General features: G+C 42.6%; 1 protein-coding gene across 1 annotated transcript in view; it reads right to left on the minus strand.

The window, feature by feature from the left end:
- The window catches only part of FBXO38 (F-box protein 38), a 40,053-nt gene that overhangs the window by 16,542 nt on the left and 7,215 nt on the right, over positions 1-16,296 (minus strand). The window contains exons 8-13 of the mRNA XM_070739451.1: positions 14,932-15,025; positions 14,403-14,533; positions 12,620-12,790; positions 10,555-10,697; positions 8,464-8,683; positions 1,118-1,237 (exon numbers count right to left, since the gene is read on the minus strand). Coding sequence (XP_070595552.1) covers positions 1,118-1,237; positions 8,464-8,683; positions 10,555-10,697; positions 12,620-12,790; positions 14,403-14,533; positions 14,932-15,025 — 879 coding nt within the window. The remainder of the gene's footprint in view (positions 1-1,117; positions 1,238-8,463; positions 8,684-10,554; positions 10,698-12,619; positions 12,791-14,402; positions 14,534-14,931; positions 15,026-16,296) is intronic.

Raw genomic sequence — 16,296 nt, forward strand, 5'->3', positions numbered from 1 at the left:
CTCTTTGCAATACAAAAACGGTGCTTTGTTTCTTTTGAATTTTTGTGATAAAGAACATTGTTTTTGAACTTTCAAGTGTGTGTGTGTCTCAAATTTGTACCCTTGAATTTTTGGGAGACTCATACCGTAGAGCCCGGCAGAACAAATATAAATAAATAAACTTATGTTTTAGCAATGAATCTCAAGCTCCACACATCAGCAATATAGGAAAATATATGCCATCGTTAGAAATGACTTGATGGCATGTAATCAATTCAATGAATCAATGGTCTATTTCCAAAGTAATGTAACAATTGCTGTACAAAAAGTTTTCTACAGAAAATCAGATTTTTAATATTTGAAACTGTTCTGGTTTCTTGCTAGAAGCTTGGTTAATTATTATTATTATTTATTATTATTATTTAATTGGAAATAAGGCTTGCTGAATGCAGAGATTTATAAAGCAAAAACACCATCTTTATTCCTTCTCTCCTCCGTTATCAAACTAAGCACACAAAAAATTCTTCCAGCGCTCCTCCCTTATCTTAAGATTTATGCCTAGGCAACATTAGTCCAGAGTAATAAAAGCAACTGTTAAAATACACAAAAAAGGCGTAGCTTACTTCACAGCCGCATCGTGGCATGTCCATTGAATTTATACCAACATTGAAAACTCTGCCCTTCTTCTCCGCTGGCACACAGACGTGACGAATTAATCACTAAAGTAATTAACCCATTCCATACCTTAATATTTCTTCCCTGACACTTGTTCCCTTTGTCTTTGTAAACTTCTGAAATGCGGATTTACCCATCTATTATCTGTCTCTTCTTCACTGGAATCTGGGCTCATAGAAACGTCCTGTGGCTGGCCTCCCCCTTGCTCTGCTGCCTGTAAATCAGGACCTGCCACTAATTCATAAATACTATCTGAATCAGAATCTTCAAACTGAACAGGAGTATATACAACAGAAATCAACTAATGTCAGTATCAGATGTTTAATTTCAGATTATGTCATTTTAAATGGTACAATTTATTTTAATAGTAATACTATCTTGGCGAACCTTAACAGCAATAAACTGATTTGAATGCAGCCAGTGAAACAAGTAAATAAGAGGAGGATGTTGTCATGAAAATTACCTGCTTGTTCTTCATCAATTTCCATGGGAAGAAGTGCTTGATTAGTTGCAATTGCTTCACTGTGACTCTCTACCAAAGCCATTCCATCTTCCTGTGCCACCTCCTCTATCTCATTCAGTGCTGTAAAAATAAGAATGATTCAAATAAAAGCAAGAACATCTCTACCCTTGAGATGTTGTTCATATATAGCTGTTCATGTAGGAAATCTTCCAAGTGGAACAACATTACTCCTAAACCTAGAAATAACTAATGGGACATTTTTAAATTTTGATGGAGGTTATCCATGTTGTACTATACAATGTAATCTGAGAGAGAAAATGTCATTTCAAAACTAAAAGATAAGAATTCTTACAATAAAAAGGTCATAATTCTACAAACTTTACAGTAAGTCTAATGTACAGAATTGCATATATGCTTTCCATCTTTGTTCTTGTTTCTTTAAATTCATTGTTCATTGACATTCATTGACATTCTTTAGCATACTAGTTCAAAACAAGAAGTCCATCAACTCCTTTAGAAAATGCTACCCTGCCCTTATTTTTCTCTTTGTAATTGAAGTAATCTTCAATCACTTTATAAATGTAATATTATGAAAAGGACTGCCAGTTTGGTACAATGGTTAAAGCTCTATAAATCAGAAAACTGTGATCAATGGTGATCTCGGGCCAGTCATTTTCTCATTAAAAAAAAGGTAATGGCAAATCACTTCTGAAAATTTTGCCAAGAAAACTTGGCAGGTTAATACTATCTTGAAGGAGCACGTGCATAGCACACACACATATTCTGCAAAGCTAACATCTCAGTAGCAGTTCAGAATGGCAGCTGATAGTAACAGATGCCAACTAAATGCATGTTATGCAAATGGTGGTTTATTATAGCTCAATAAGCACACTTGTATAGCAAAATAGAAATAAATTGTTTATAGGACACATTGGGATTTACATACACATTGGGATTTACATACATTTACACACACACACACACACACACACTGTACAGGTTTAATAATAATAATAATAACAACAACAACAACAACAACAACAACAATAATAATAATAATAATAATAATAATTTATTAGATTTGTATGCCGCCCCTCTCCGAAGACTCGGGGTGGCTCACAACAACGATCAAAACAATATTATACTGGCACAAATCTAATATTAATAAAACCCCTAAAAACCCTATCATAATTAAAAACCAAACAGCACATACATACCAAACATAAATTATAATAAGCCTTGGGGAAAGGTGTCTCAAATCCCCCATGCCTGGCAGTATAGGTGGGTCTTAAGTAGTTTACGGAAGACAAGGAGGGTGGGAGCAGTTCTAATCTCCGGGGGGAGTTGATTCCAGAGGGCTGGGGCCGCCACAGAGAAGGCTCTTCCCCTGGGGCCCACCAGACGACATTGTTTAGTCGATGGGACCCGGAGAAGGCCAACTCTGTGGAACCTTATCAGCCGCTGGGATTCGTGCGGTAGCAGGCAGTTCCGGAGGTACTCTGGTCCAATGCCATGTAGGGCTTTAAAGGTCATGACCAACACTTTGAATAGTGACCGGAAAATGATCGGCAGCCAATGCAGGCCACGGAGTGTTGTAGATACGTGGGCGAATCTGGGAAGCCCCACGATGGCTCTCGCGGCCGCGTTCTGCACGATCTGGAGTTTCTGAACACTTTTCAAAGGTAGCCCCATGTAGAGAGCGTTGCAGTAACCGAACCTCGAGGTGATAAGGGCATGAGTGACTCTGAGCAATTACTCCCGGTCCAAATAGGGCTGCAACCAGGCGAACCTGGGCAAACGCCCTCCTCGCCACAGCCGAAAGATGATGTTCCAATGTCAGCTGTGAATCGAGGAGGACGCCCAAGTTGCACACCCTCTCTGAGGGGGTCAATAGTTTCCCCCCCCCAGGGTAATGGACGGACAGATGGAATTGTCCTTGGGAGGCAATACCCACAGCCACTCCGTCTTGTCTGGGTTGAGTTTGAGTTTGTTGACACCCATCCAGTCCCCAACAGCGTCCAGGCACTGGCACATCACTTCCACTGCTTCGTTGACTGCACATGGGGTGGAGATGTACAACTGGGTATCATCCGCATATTGATGATACCTCACCCCATGCCCTTGGATGATCTCACCCAGCGGTTTCATGTAGATATTAAATAGCAGGGGGGAGAGGACCGACCCGAGGCACCCCACAAGGGAGAAACCTAGAGGTCGACCTCTGACCCCCCACTAACACCGACTGCGACCGACCAGAGAGGTAGGAGGAGAACCACTGGAGAACAGTGCCTCCCACTCCCAGCCCCTCCATTCGGCGCAGAAGGATACCATGGTCGATGGTATCGAAAGCTGGTGAGAGGTCAAGAAGCACCAGGACAGAGGACAAGCCCCTGTCCCGGGCCCGCCAGAGATCATCCATCAACGCGACCAAAGCAGTTTCCATGCTGTAACCGGGCCTAAAACCCGACTGTTGAGGCCCTAGATAATCGGCTTCTTCCAAGGACCGCTGGAGTTGGAGCACCACCACCTTCTCAACAACCTTCCCCATAAAGGGAAGGTTGGAGACTGGACGGTAGTTATTAAGCACGGCTGGGTCCAGGGAAGGCTTCTTGAGAAGGGGGCGCACAAGTGCCTCCTTATAAGGAGCCGGGAAGGACCCCTTCCCCAAGGAGGCGGTGACAATCTCCTGGACCCAGCTCCGTGTCACCTCTCAACTGGCCGAAACCAACCAAGAAGGACACGGATCCAGTAAACAGGTGCAGAACTCACAGCTCCAATGGCCTTGTCCACTTCATCAGGTGTCACCAAGTCAAACTCCTCCCAGACAGATGGACAAAGACGTTTAGCCCCAGTCGCCTCGACTGGCTCATTGTCAGCCGCTACTGCTATGCAATTGGAGTCGAGTTCCGCTCGGATCCGAGCGACTTTATCAGCGAAAAACGAGTTAAATTCCTTGGCACTGCCTTGCAAGGGTTCCCCGACTCCCCCCTGATTTAGAAGGGAGCGGGTCACCCTAAACAGAGCAGCCAGGCGGGATTCCACTGATGCAATCAAGGCGGCATGGTACGCTCATCTTGCAGCCTTGAGCGCCACTTTGTAAGTCTTAATAAAAGCTCTTTCAAGTGTTCGATCGGATTCGGACTTACTCTTCCTCCATCGCTTCTCTAGACGTCTCTTCTGGCGTTTCAACTCCCGGAGCTCCTCGTTGAACCATGGGGCTCTACGGGGTCTAGTGCCACAGAGAGGTCGCAGTGGCGCAATTCGGTCAAGAGCCTCCGCTGCAGCCTTGTTCCAGGCCTCAGCAAGAGACTCTGCCGAGTTGTGGACGAGCGAATCTGGTAAAACCCCAAGCGCCTTCTGAAAGCCCTCAGGGTCCATCAGGCGTCTGGGGCGGAACCTCCTAATCGGTTCCGCCTCCCTGCAGGGGAGGATTGGCGCCAGGAAGTTAAGCCGCAGTAGAAAATGATCTGACCATGACAAAGGCAATGCTTCTAAGCCCCTTAGTCTCAGACCACTATTCAATTGCTCCGAGAGAAATACCATGTCGGTATGTGTCCACCCTCGTGAGTCGGACCCTGAACTACTTGAGTCAGGTCCATGGCTGTCATGGTGGCCATGAACTCCTGTGCTAATCCTGAGGAACCGCCAAGTGATGGCAGATTGAAGTCCCCCAGGACAATGAGTCCAGGGAACTCCACCGCCAACCCGGCCACCCCTTCGAGCAGCACAGGCAGGGCTGTTGACAAGCAGCTGGGAGGCAGGTACGTGAGTAACAAGCCCACCTGAACCCCTAAGTCCAACTTCACAAGGAGTGACTCACAACCCGTGATCTCAGGAGCAACGAGTCTACGCAGATGGAGGCTCTCCCTGGCTACAATAGCCACTCCTCCCCCTCTTCCCTGGGGTCGAGGCTGGTGCCATATCTGAAACCCGGCTGGACATATTTCCGAGAGAGGCACCCCCCTCCCTCTGGGCCCAGCCAGGTTTCAGTAACACATGCCAGATCGGCCTCCTCATCCAGGATCAAATCCCGGATGAGAAGAACTTTATTCACGACCGATCTGGCATTGAGTAGCAGCAGCTTGAGCCCAGGGCCCGGATTACACTCGTCACCAGGGTTGAGCTCACTCGTCACCAGGGTTGAGCTCACGGGGCCGGAACAAGGGATCGCTTTTAGGCAGCGATCTCTTTTTCCTCCAGAACGGCTCACCCCGTGACTCCCCCCATATCTACCTCTCCCCAGCACAACCGGAATATTCTGGCCCTCTGTCACCCCGGAGATCGATATCCCCATCCCTCCCGTCTCTCTACCGCCAGGTAGGCTAGACTCTACATTCATACTATCCCCATCCCATCCAACCCACTCATTCATATAAAAATTACACCACCCATTCCAATCATCCATCCTTAAAAAAAAACACTATAAATTAGTTAAAATTAATTCTCTAGAAAAATTGATAGCAAACCTTAATAATTAATATATATAATATAAAAAATTCCTTATAGCCACCCCGAGTTTGCGGAGAGGGGCGGCATATAAATCCAATAAATCTAATCTAATCTAATCCTTATAAATATAGAATGTAAATATAATACAGTAAAGATGGAAAATACAATTACAGTGATCCCCCGCTCGTTGCGAGGGTTCCGTTCCAGGAGCCCCCGCAACGAGCGGGTTTTCGCGAAGTAGCGATGCGGAAGTAAAAACACCTTCTGCGCATGTGCAGATTGTGTTTTTATTCCCACAGCGCTAGCGAGGAGCCGAAGATTGGGGGCGGCACGGCTGTTTGCCGCCGGCATGGAGGGCTTCCTAGCAGCCCCCCAAACCCGGGTTGGAGGTCCGGGGGGCGCTGGCTCTCGCCGCTTTCGAGCTGAATCCGGGAGCGAATTCGCTCCTGGATTCAGCTCGAAAGCGGCGAGAACGAATGGCAAGGAACGCCTTTTCTACGCCTTTCATTCTCGCCGATTTTGAGCTGAATCCAGGGGCGAATTCGCTCCTGGATGCGGCTCGAAAGCGGCGAGAACGAATGGCAAGGAACGCCTTTTCTACGCCTTTCATTCTCGCCGATTTTGAGCTGAATCCAGGGGCGAATTCGCTCCTGGATGCGGCTCGAAAGCGGCGAGAACGAATGGCAAGGAACGCCTTTTCTACGCCTTTCATTCTCGCCGATTTTGAGCTGAATCCAGGGGCGAATTCGCTCCTGGATGCGGCTCGAAAGCGGCGAGAACGAATGGCAAGGAACGTCTTTTCTACGCCTTTCATTCTCGCCGATTTTGAGCTGAATCCAGGGGCGAATTCGCTCCTGGATGCGGCTCGAAAGCGGCGGGAACGAATGGCAAGGAACGCCTTTTCTACGCCTTTCATTCTCGCCGATTTTGAGCTGAATCCAGGGGCGAATTCGCTCCTGGATGCGGCTCGAAAGCGGCGAGAACGAATGGCAAGGAACGCCTTTTCTACGCCTTTCATTCTCGCCGATTTTGAGCTGAATCCAGGGGCGAATTCGCTCCTGGATGCGGCTCGAAAGCGGCGAGAACGAATGGCAAGGAACGCCTTTTCTACGCCTTTCATTCTCGCCGATTTTGAGCTGAATCCAGGAGCGAATTCGCTCCTGGATTCGGCTCGAAAGCGGCGAGAATGAACGGCGTGGGCGGGCGAAGGGCGGGCGGCAGCGAGGAGTTTGCGTGGGCGGTGGGGAAACTCCTCGCTGACGCCAGCAAGAGGGGGAAGACTCAGGGAAGCCGCCCAGCAGCTGATCTCCCGGTTGCCATCTACGCATGCGTGCCCACGGGCACGCATGCGTAGATGGTATTTTGACTTCCGGGTTGAAAAATAGCGAAGTACCCTGTTCGCAATGGTTGGGGACGCAATAAACGGGGGATCACTGTAATACTATATAAGGTATAAAACTAGTGCTATACAATTATAAATATTAATTATTATGAATAAATACAGAAAATAGTTGACAATTCATTAAATAAGCAACAAAAGAATGCCAAGTTCTAAATTGGCTAAGTTCTAAAATTGTCCAATGGGAATGTCTAAAACTCCGGTCCAGCACTTTGATATTAGCTGCTACCGTCAACCAGGATTCCCCTTTTCTTTCCATGCTCTTGCTGGCTACCTTGGTCACCCTCCATTGACCACCGTTCTCACCAGTTAGCATTTCCAGTCCTCCGTATTCCCAATAGTATCTAAAGCCTCCACGCAACCACAGCATACTCCGTTGGTATTCATTGTCCTCCTCCTTCCTCTCCTCGGCAGCCAACTCAGTTTCTCCATGTAGTCCCTCCATCTGACTGGCCCTCCAACGCCAAACACTTCCACCATTCAGCGTTCTGGCATCTCAGGTCAGTCTAGCAGTCTAGCTATCTCAGTTCGGCTGTCTCAGTCGTTCTCCAGCCCGTCCAACTTAGTTTAGTCTATCGGCACCATGGCTTAGCAGTGGAAGAAAGGAGAAAGCGGCAGGCAGCTGCATTTCCAAGCCCCCAGTTTAGCAGAGTCTCTGTGGCAAAGATACTCAGACAGGAAAACGCCATGGAGCAGAGGGGTAATGGGGGTAACGGGATCTTCCCGGACTGGACACAAAGGGTACCTTCCCTAGGACTCCAACTCAAAAACTCTTCCTCTTTCCTCTGTCCTCTCTCCTCCCGGCAGGGATCAAATATCAAGCAGCTCAACTCTCTCCCTCGGTCGCCCAGCTGATCAGGTTACACACTCCGAAGGCAGAAAGGAGCACGGAGTAGCAAAGAAGCAGAGAAACACAGGGAATGAGGGTCCTCCTGGGCAGCAAGTGCTAGCCTTTCCAGAACTTCAAGTCCAAAACGAATTTAGTCACAATTTTCTGTATTTATTGATGTTATAGACCATAGTCCGGTGGAGCAGCAACTCCACCCCTCCTTGCTCCCCAACCGGAACCAGAATGTTTCAGTATAGCATGAAAACCAGTTTGGTGCAAGTGTTAGGGTATCAGGGAAGAAACTGGGAGATGTGAATTCTAGTCCTACTGAAGAATACAACTAGGTAGATAATCTTGGGCTAGTCACTGTCTCTTGACCTAGGAAGGAGGCAATGGCAAACTATTTTTGAAAAATCTTGCCAAGAAAACTGAAAGAACATATCCAGGCAGTGTCTGAAAATTGGGCATGATCGAATGGAGAGAAAAAAGCACAGCTTAAAAAATTAGTTTAGTGATAGGAATTAAGCTGAAGGTGAAGAAAAAGTAAGATGTGAAACTTCTCTGGAAGGAGAGGATGATACTTTTCTTCTTGTTCGTGGCTTATACCATATATGGATACCCAATCACATTATTAAAAAAACATTATTAAAACTTATTAATAAAACTTACCATCTGCCGCATTCTGCTGTTCCTCCATCTGTTCCTCCTGTCGCAATTCATTATCTTCATTTTGATCATTTGGTTGCTGGTGGTTATTATGGTGAATATTGGCATTATTGTTCTGGTGATTATTATTGTTGTCATTTTCATTGTTGGAGTTCTGGTTGCTCACCAAAGCAGAGGAGACTCCAATTCCTGTTCCTGCACTCAGACCTACACGAGCACATCCCTGAAATACATTAAAGGATTACAGTGATCCCTCGAGTTTCGCGATCTCGATCTTCGCGAAACGCTATATCGCGATTTTGAAAAAAATATTAAGTTTAAAAAAAAACCACTTCCGGGTTTGGCTTCGGGACTCAACTGGGAAGCGGTGCGGCTGTTTTAAAAGGTCGCAGCCAGCCTGGGGGGCTTCCCAGCACCCCCCCGAACCCCAAACCCGGGTTCGGGGGGGTGCTGGGAAGCCCCCCAGGCCGGCTGCGACCTTTTAAAACAGCCGCGCCACTTCCCAGCTGAGTCCTGAAGCCAAACGCCAAAGGCGAACTTCCGCGTTTGGCTTCAGGACTCAGCTGGGAAGCGGCGCAGCTGTTTTAAAAGGTCGCAGCCGGCCTGGGGGGCTTCCCAGCACCCCCCCGCCGGCTGCGACCTTTTAAAACAGCCGCGCCACTTCCCAGCTGAGTCCTGAAGCCAAACGCCAAAGGCAAACTTCCGCGTTTGGCTTCAGGACTCAGCTGGGAAGCGGCGCGGCTGTTTTAAAAGGTCGCAGCCGGCCTGGGGGCTTCCCAGCACCCCTCCGAACCCCCAACCTGGGTCTTCCCGGCCGCCCACGCAAAGGGGAAACCCCAGCTCCTCGCTGATGCCCGCCGCTCGCCCCGCCCACCAGCAAGAGGGGGAAGACCCAGGGAAGGTTCCTTCGGCCGCCCAGCAGCTGATCTGCTCGGTAGCGCAGCAGCAGCGAGGAGCTGAATCGGGGTTTCCCCTTTGCGTGGGCGACGGGGAACGCAAACTCCACCATCTACGCATGTGCGGCCATAGAAAAAAGGGCGTGCATGCGCAGATGGTGTTTTTACTTCCGCAACCCTACATCGCGAAAAATCGATTATCGCGAGGGGTCTTGGAACGGAACCCTCGCGATAATAGAGGGATCACTGTACTGACAAGCAACTCACAAGAGTTGCCAGGACAGAATTAATCAAAGATCACAAGATTACAGAAAATTGTGACATTGGAACACAGTGCTGTTTCAAACCCTTCAAGCACACTTCAATGCTATCATTATGCAAAATTAATGACTTGAGATGTGGAGTGTACACAAGTCCTGTTCCCAGATTCAAATCATCCTTGCTGTTTTGAACATTGTCTTTCAAATTACCACACTATTGCATGAAAAACTACCAAAAAACGGGATGGAGGAAAGCACTGAAAAATTATGATGAAGCTTATGGGAGGCTCATGTTTTCAACTCAGTCTTACTCTTTGTATGAGCAGGTGACTGCCTCCTTGTGTTTTAGTTCCATACATTAACCAAATAAAATGTTATCTACTGTATTTTTGGAGTATAAAAGAGGTTGAAAATTTGGGTACATCTTATATTCCGAATGTAGCTTTTTTGAAGCTTTCCCCCCCCCAGCTCTAACTAGGTGCTAACGATCTTCCTTACGTCCTAAGGATTTTTTTTTTCCAGCCCTAAGTCTTTGCAGGCTTGTTTTCATTCCTACTCCCTCTGAAAAAGGCTTTTTTCAGCCCAAACCTGGTGCTAACAATTTTCCTGGCTTGCAGCATTTCTTTTTATTCCTACTCCCTCCGGAGCAGTTTTTCCTCCCCTGAATCTTTGCGGGCTTGTTTTCATTCCTACTCCTTCTAAAAAAAGGTTTTTCAGCCCTAACCAGGGGATAAAATAATGTGCTGAAGTTGAACAGACTAAGGATGCTACCCAGATGAATACATGGTACGTAGTTGGTTTCCCCCTTATTTTTGTCCCCCAAAAGTAAGGTGCATCTTATACTCCGAAAAATACAGTATTTAGAAGCACTCAGTAGAAGCTTAATATAGCGATTTTGGTACACACTGAAAAACTTATCATTATTTTTTTATGCTCACCTTGGGTGGTTCCCGAAACATCTGGTCCAGAGAGATAAACTCCAGGCTTGGTAGTAATTCAATAAACTGACTAAAAGAGTCTAGCTTTATTGCATGGCATCTCACCAGGGTGAGATCAAAAAGCCGAGTCCATCTTGAATGATCTACAGAAAAAACAAATGGGCTTATCACAATATATTTTCCTAAATGCTCTTTCCAAGTTTGAATAAACAATTACTCCCCTTCAACCACTTCAACTTATTTATTAATTAAATTATTATTTATTAATTAGATTTTTATGCCGTCCTTTTCACAGTGACTCAGGGTGGCGTACAACATCATGAATACAACAATATATAAAGAAATCTAATTTACTTTAAAGGAATGATACAAATTGCTAAAAATGTTAAAAAACCCATATACAGACATACACATTCATCAGATTCAATCATTCATAATATTGTCCGGAGACAATCTAATCGCTCACAGCCCCCATGTCCGCCGGCAGAGGTGGGTCTTCAGAGCTTTATGAAAGACCAGGAAGGAGGGGGCGGTACGTATCTCCAAAGGGAATTCATTCCAGAGGGCCGGGGCCGCCACAGAGAAGGCTCTTCCCCTAGGTCCCGTCATACAACATTGTCTGGCCGACAGGACCTGGAGAAGGCCAACTCTGTGGGACCTAACCAGCCACTAGGATACATTGAGTTTCCTTCTTCACTGTTATCATTCCAAAAGAGGATTCCCAGTTATTCTAATTAATCTGTTTTTCTGAAAGCCACCATTTTCATAGGTGGCTAGTTACACAGAATACTAAATATTATTAAGACTAAAAAAAAATCTCAAATTTAAAATATATTTCATTTATTATACTGCAGGTAAAACACAGAAAAATAATAAATCAAGCATTTTGGAAAGTAATACTAATTATTTCTGAAGCTTAGAGTGGGGGCATTGAAAAATGAAGATTTCTTTTGTGACTGATCACAATGAGTTTAAAATCCATAGATTTCAATGCAATAATTCCTTCCATTAGCACAGCTTTCATTTCATGAATAGAAGTTTTCTCTGTTCATGAATTGAGTAGATACTACTCACTGAATCATGAGTGGGTATCCATGTAATGTTCAAAGAATGCATTTAACACCCTTCTAGCTTTGTAATCAGGGGTTCAGGGTCTAGTCAGTTTTATATTGTAGCTCTTTATAAAATGATTTGACACATTTTATTAAAATACATTTTATATGAGGCTATTCTTGAATGCTTTAGAATCTGTAACTAATATTTAGGAACAAGAGTGCTCAATAACACTTTTCTTGGTTTACATATGCAATGAATACCAATTAAATACTAAGCTATACTCAATGTATATCCCCAATAATCCCCTAAATAATCTAAAACCAATTTATTCGAGGAGCTGTCACTTTCAATAGTTCCACCTAAGGTTACTTGCTCTTTATGTTCTATGGAAGATCCCTTTCTTATGATTTCAATCGGTCTACAGACAGCTGAAGGTAATTTAGTGTAAAATAGTTTTTTTAAAAAGCCCTATGGAACCATTATGAGGACTCTGGGTGGAACTACTTCTCTGACATTTTAAAAAATGCTTACGTATTTTACAATATATAGCCAAAATAAAATGACAATAACCTAGTTCTCATACAAATAATCATTACATTAGTATACATTACAATCACTATGGTTCATTTGCTCTTCCCCTAGTAGTTGTGATTTATGGTTTTAATTTTTGACTCAGTTATCATACCGCTTTGTTCCATTTTGTTATTTGTATTAAAAGTCATTTTAGATTTTACAAAAAAAGAACAAAGGGTATAGAATAACAATGTTCTAGTAGTATTCATCACTCAGTAAAAAAAATGAAATAATAGTGCTTCCTTTCAGAACTATATGAACCAAAATAAAGTGCCATTTTTGAGATCAGACATATAGGCTGACAAGATGAAAACATACAGACATCAAAATTATCATATACACAGCAAAAACAATTCTTAAAAATAACCAATTTATTTAAGGAGAGGATATATGAAATTTATTGAGCAATTTTAGCTGATGTTAGTAATTACAATACCTGTGATCCAGCTACTTGGATTATGTAAATGAGGACAGTTATATATGACAAGATATTTAATCGAAGAGAAGACTTCATTTACTGCTTTCATTCCTATGTCTGTGATAATGCCTGGATTTTCAACCACATCAGCTAATCCATATTTCACTAGATCTGCATTGATCATTTTACCTAGGAACAGAGAAAGGAAACAAAGAACCATTATTTAATGACTTTATATGGCAATGCAGTCTGAATATTGGCCACAGCTATATTAACTATTCATCTCTTGGTCTTAGAAAACAAGAATAGCAAAACAAAAGAAAAACATATTTTCTAATAGTCACAAACTTAAAGACTGATCTGTAAGAACTAACCTAACAAACTGTACTAAGGTTAAATTCTACCCAACCCCTACTTTATTTTGCTTTAAAAGATACAACAATAATCAAGTATGGCATAATTAATTATTCTATTAATGTTAAAGAATATGACAGAATGGGCTGCAAAGTCAAGATATACAAAATCAGTAAGATGAAACACCAATATCCCATTACAGCTACAAAGTTTCTGTGAAAAAAATCTTCAGCAAATTTGTTATTTCCTTACTCTCCTAGCATACACAAAGCCTGCATAATGTACAGGCTGCAAACCAGGGGTGAAATTCAGCTGGGTATACCCAGCTTATGCGATACGGTAGGACTGACTGTGTAAAGCCCCACCTCCTCCCATGCGGCTCTCATGATGTCTCTTTTTTGTGACAATTTCAGCATCTGCAGATGTGCAGAATTTATTTGTTTGTTTATTTATTTATTGGATTAGTATGCCTCCCCTCTCTGTGGACTGGGGGCGGCTCACAAAAAGCATAGAATGCATAATAAAATAATTTGCTCCAATTAATAACAGTTAAAAGACTTAAAAAACATCCTAAAAACTAAAAGCATTCAATTATCATTCACTGAATCAATAGATAATTCTAATAGAATGCTTTGCCCATGCACAGACCGCGCACACACATTTGCGAGTTGGTAGGAAAGGTAAGTGAATTTCAACCCTGCTGCAAACCACACATTTTAAAAAAGTAACCAGCTGACTGTCACCAAATGTTTCTACCTGTAGGAACTAACTTTCAGCTAGTTTTCACATCCATGTCCATCTCAAAAGACACACAAGTAACTAGGTTTCATGGACACTGCCAGATTTGCTGCTGCCATTGTGCTGTTAGCTGCAAAGAGCTAAGTAGCCCGCTAGCTATTCCTTTGAGACCCATTATTATTTTTAAGGTATCAAACTGGTCCTTGGTCCTTTGCAAATTGTGCAGGTCTGCCATATGTTATTGATAAAAAGACCCCACCTGAATATACTTTGTTAATTTCCTCTGTACATGCTTCATTAACATCATTTCCTCTTACATGCTTCATTCAGGAAATGAGAGCTCCCCATATTTTTTTGCAATAAGACCTATCTCATTCTATGCTCTCATCTGACTAAGGTTTAATTCCCAAAAGAGAAATTCCCAATGATGTGGAGAGAGCTTTCTGCAGCTAATCTCAATAAATTAAATGCCCATGCTATGTATACATACTATTATAAACAAGATTCCTTCTCTAAGTCCCAAGCAAGTTTAATGGGCAACCAAGACTTTAGGGTTGCCTCTAGATTACACAAGAATGTAACTTAACATTTTTTATTATTTATTATTTATTAGATTTGTATGCCGCCCCTCTCCGTAGGCAAATAATAAAATCCAGATCTACCCTAGCTGCTGATAGATAATCAACAGAAAGAGTGAAGGGTTTCATACACTGTAACAAAAACTCATCAACGTATCCAAGATGTAGTGTTTCAAACTGGGGAAATTCCAATTCTGCCATTTTCAGAGCAGAGAATACTCCGTCTTTGGTTAGGGAAGGCTGAATTCGTACTTCATGCAACCTAAAATAAATGAAAATCAAAGAAGGAAGTAAATATTAACGTGAATCCATTGATATTAGAACCGTTGCTCAAAGCAAAGCAACAACAGAACATTTTTATTACATCAATATTATTTCTTGGTAACATATTATGATATATATTACATTAATTAAGTAAATAGAAAACAAGCCATGGCAAAAAAGCAATACACTGCATTTAAGAAAGCATAAACAAAACAGCATGAATGGTAATTGGTAAATTGTAATGATAAAGATAATGGTAATTATGATAATGATTGAAGCCTGGAAAACAGCCACTTGTCAGTTGTCAATAGAAGTGCTGATTTACCCACAGCTTATCAGGTACTTAAGAGCCAAAGACCTAGCAGTTCAAGGAAACAAGGCCAACAACTTAATTACCTTCGTGCAGCAGTTATGATGAGGTAGCCAAGATCAACTTCCAAAGCATTCTTGCAAGCTCCTAGAACTATAGTGTGCAAATTTCTGAAGCCCCCTGAAAATCCAATAAATAAAAAAGTAATAATTTCCATTGTGTGTCAGGAGCAATAATAATAGAAGAAATGTTGGAGGCAAAATTGAAAACCCAAACTTTCTACTTTAACATAGTATATGACTACTATTACTTAACAGATAATAATCTCAGTATCGGAAAATAGATAGCCTTGAAATATATGAAGCACTTTGAATTATTCCTGAAAAAATAAATTCAACAGTCAAATATTGACAAATATATACTTTCTCCCCTCCTCCCTGTATGTCAAACAATATCATCATACATCTTTCGCTGCAATTTCTGCATACCAGTCTGAATTTTTTTTAAAAAAAAAAATATTATACAATTTTTAACATTTTGACCAAAGATTATTTTTTAACGTTTTGACCAAAGTGAAATCCTACCTCTAGATTAAAGAGAATAAAGAACATGCACACTAAGAAAACCTTGGGGGAGGCACTTAATTCTAGTATTGTTCCATAACCTCTTCAGTCCCCACAGCTGCACTATTCTGAATATGTTTCTTTATTGTTGGCCAACTTTCTCTATTTCAGCAATTAGCAAGTTCAGGAACTGCAACAAATTTGAACCTCTCACAACATTTTATCCCTTAAGCAATCCAAGGGGGAGTATTAACTCCTTAAATTTCAACTGTAAGAATTCTGTATATTCAGAGCATAAATGAACAGACTAACATTACCAATTAGGGAGAAAGAGCAAACTGAATATTATGTGATATTTTTACCAATGGCTGGAGAATAAAAAAGGAGTTCGGAAATGAAGATCATTAAAGAGAAAGTAAAAACATATTAAGATAAAGATGTGAATAAAAAGTAAATTATTAGCAGATATATACTATATTTTTCGGAGTATAAGATGCAGGTTAGTTGTGGGGGAGGAAAACAAGGGGAAAAAAATCTGCCTCTGCAATTTGCCTCCCAGCAAATAACACAGATGATATACATTGTTTGCTGTGTATTGCTATAGGTCAGGTGCATGTGTGCCTGACCCATAGAAATAGCAAAGAATTGGAGAAATGTACATTATGGCAGTATAATGCCAGAAAGTTTTCTTAAATGTAGTCACTCTATCTCCTCCCATTTATTTAAGTAGATCTACTCAAACAATACTAAGTCAGGGTTTAACTCAGCTGCCTTATCTTAATACTAAACAGGACAGTATTTCACATTATACTTGTATATATGCTGTTAAGATTGATGTGGCTTTCTTGAAGTATATATTATTCGCTGCCATTTTAAAAAAGATAAAAT

Source organism: Erythrolamprus reginae, chromosome 2 (assembly GCF_031021105.1).
Source record: "Erythrolamprus reginae isolate rEryReg1 chromosome 2, rEryReg1.hap1, whole genome shotgun sequence".
Taxonomy (NCBI): Eukaryota; Metazoa; Chordata; class Lepidosauria; order Squamata; family Dipsadidae; genus Erythrolamprus; species Erythrolamprus reginae.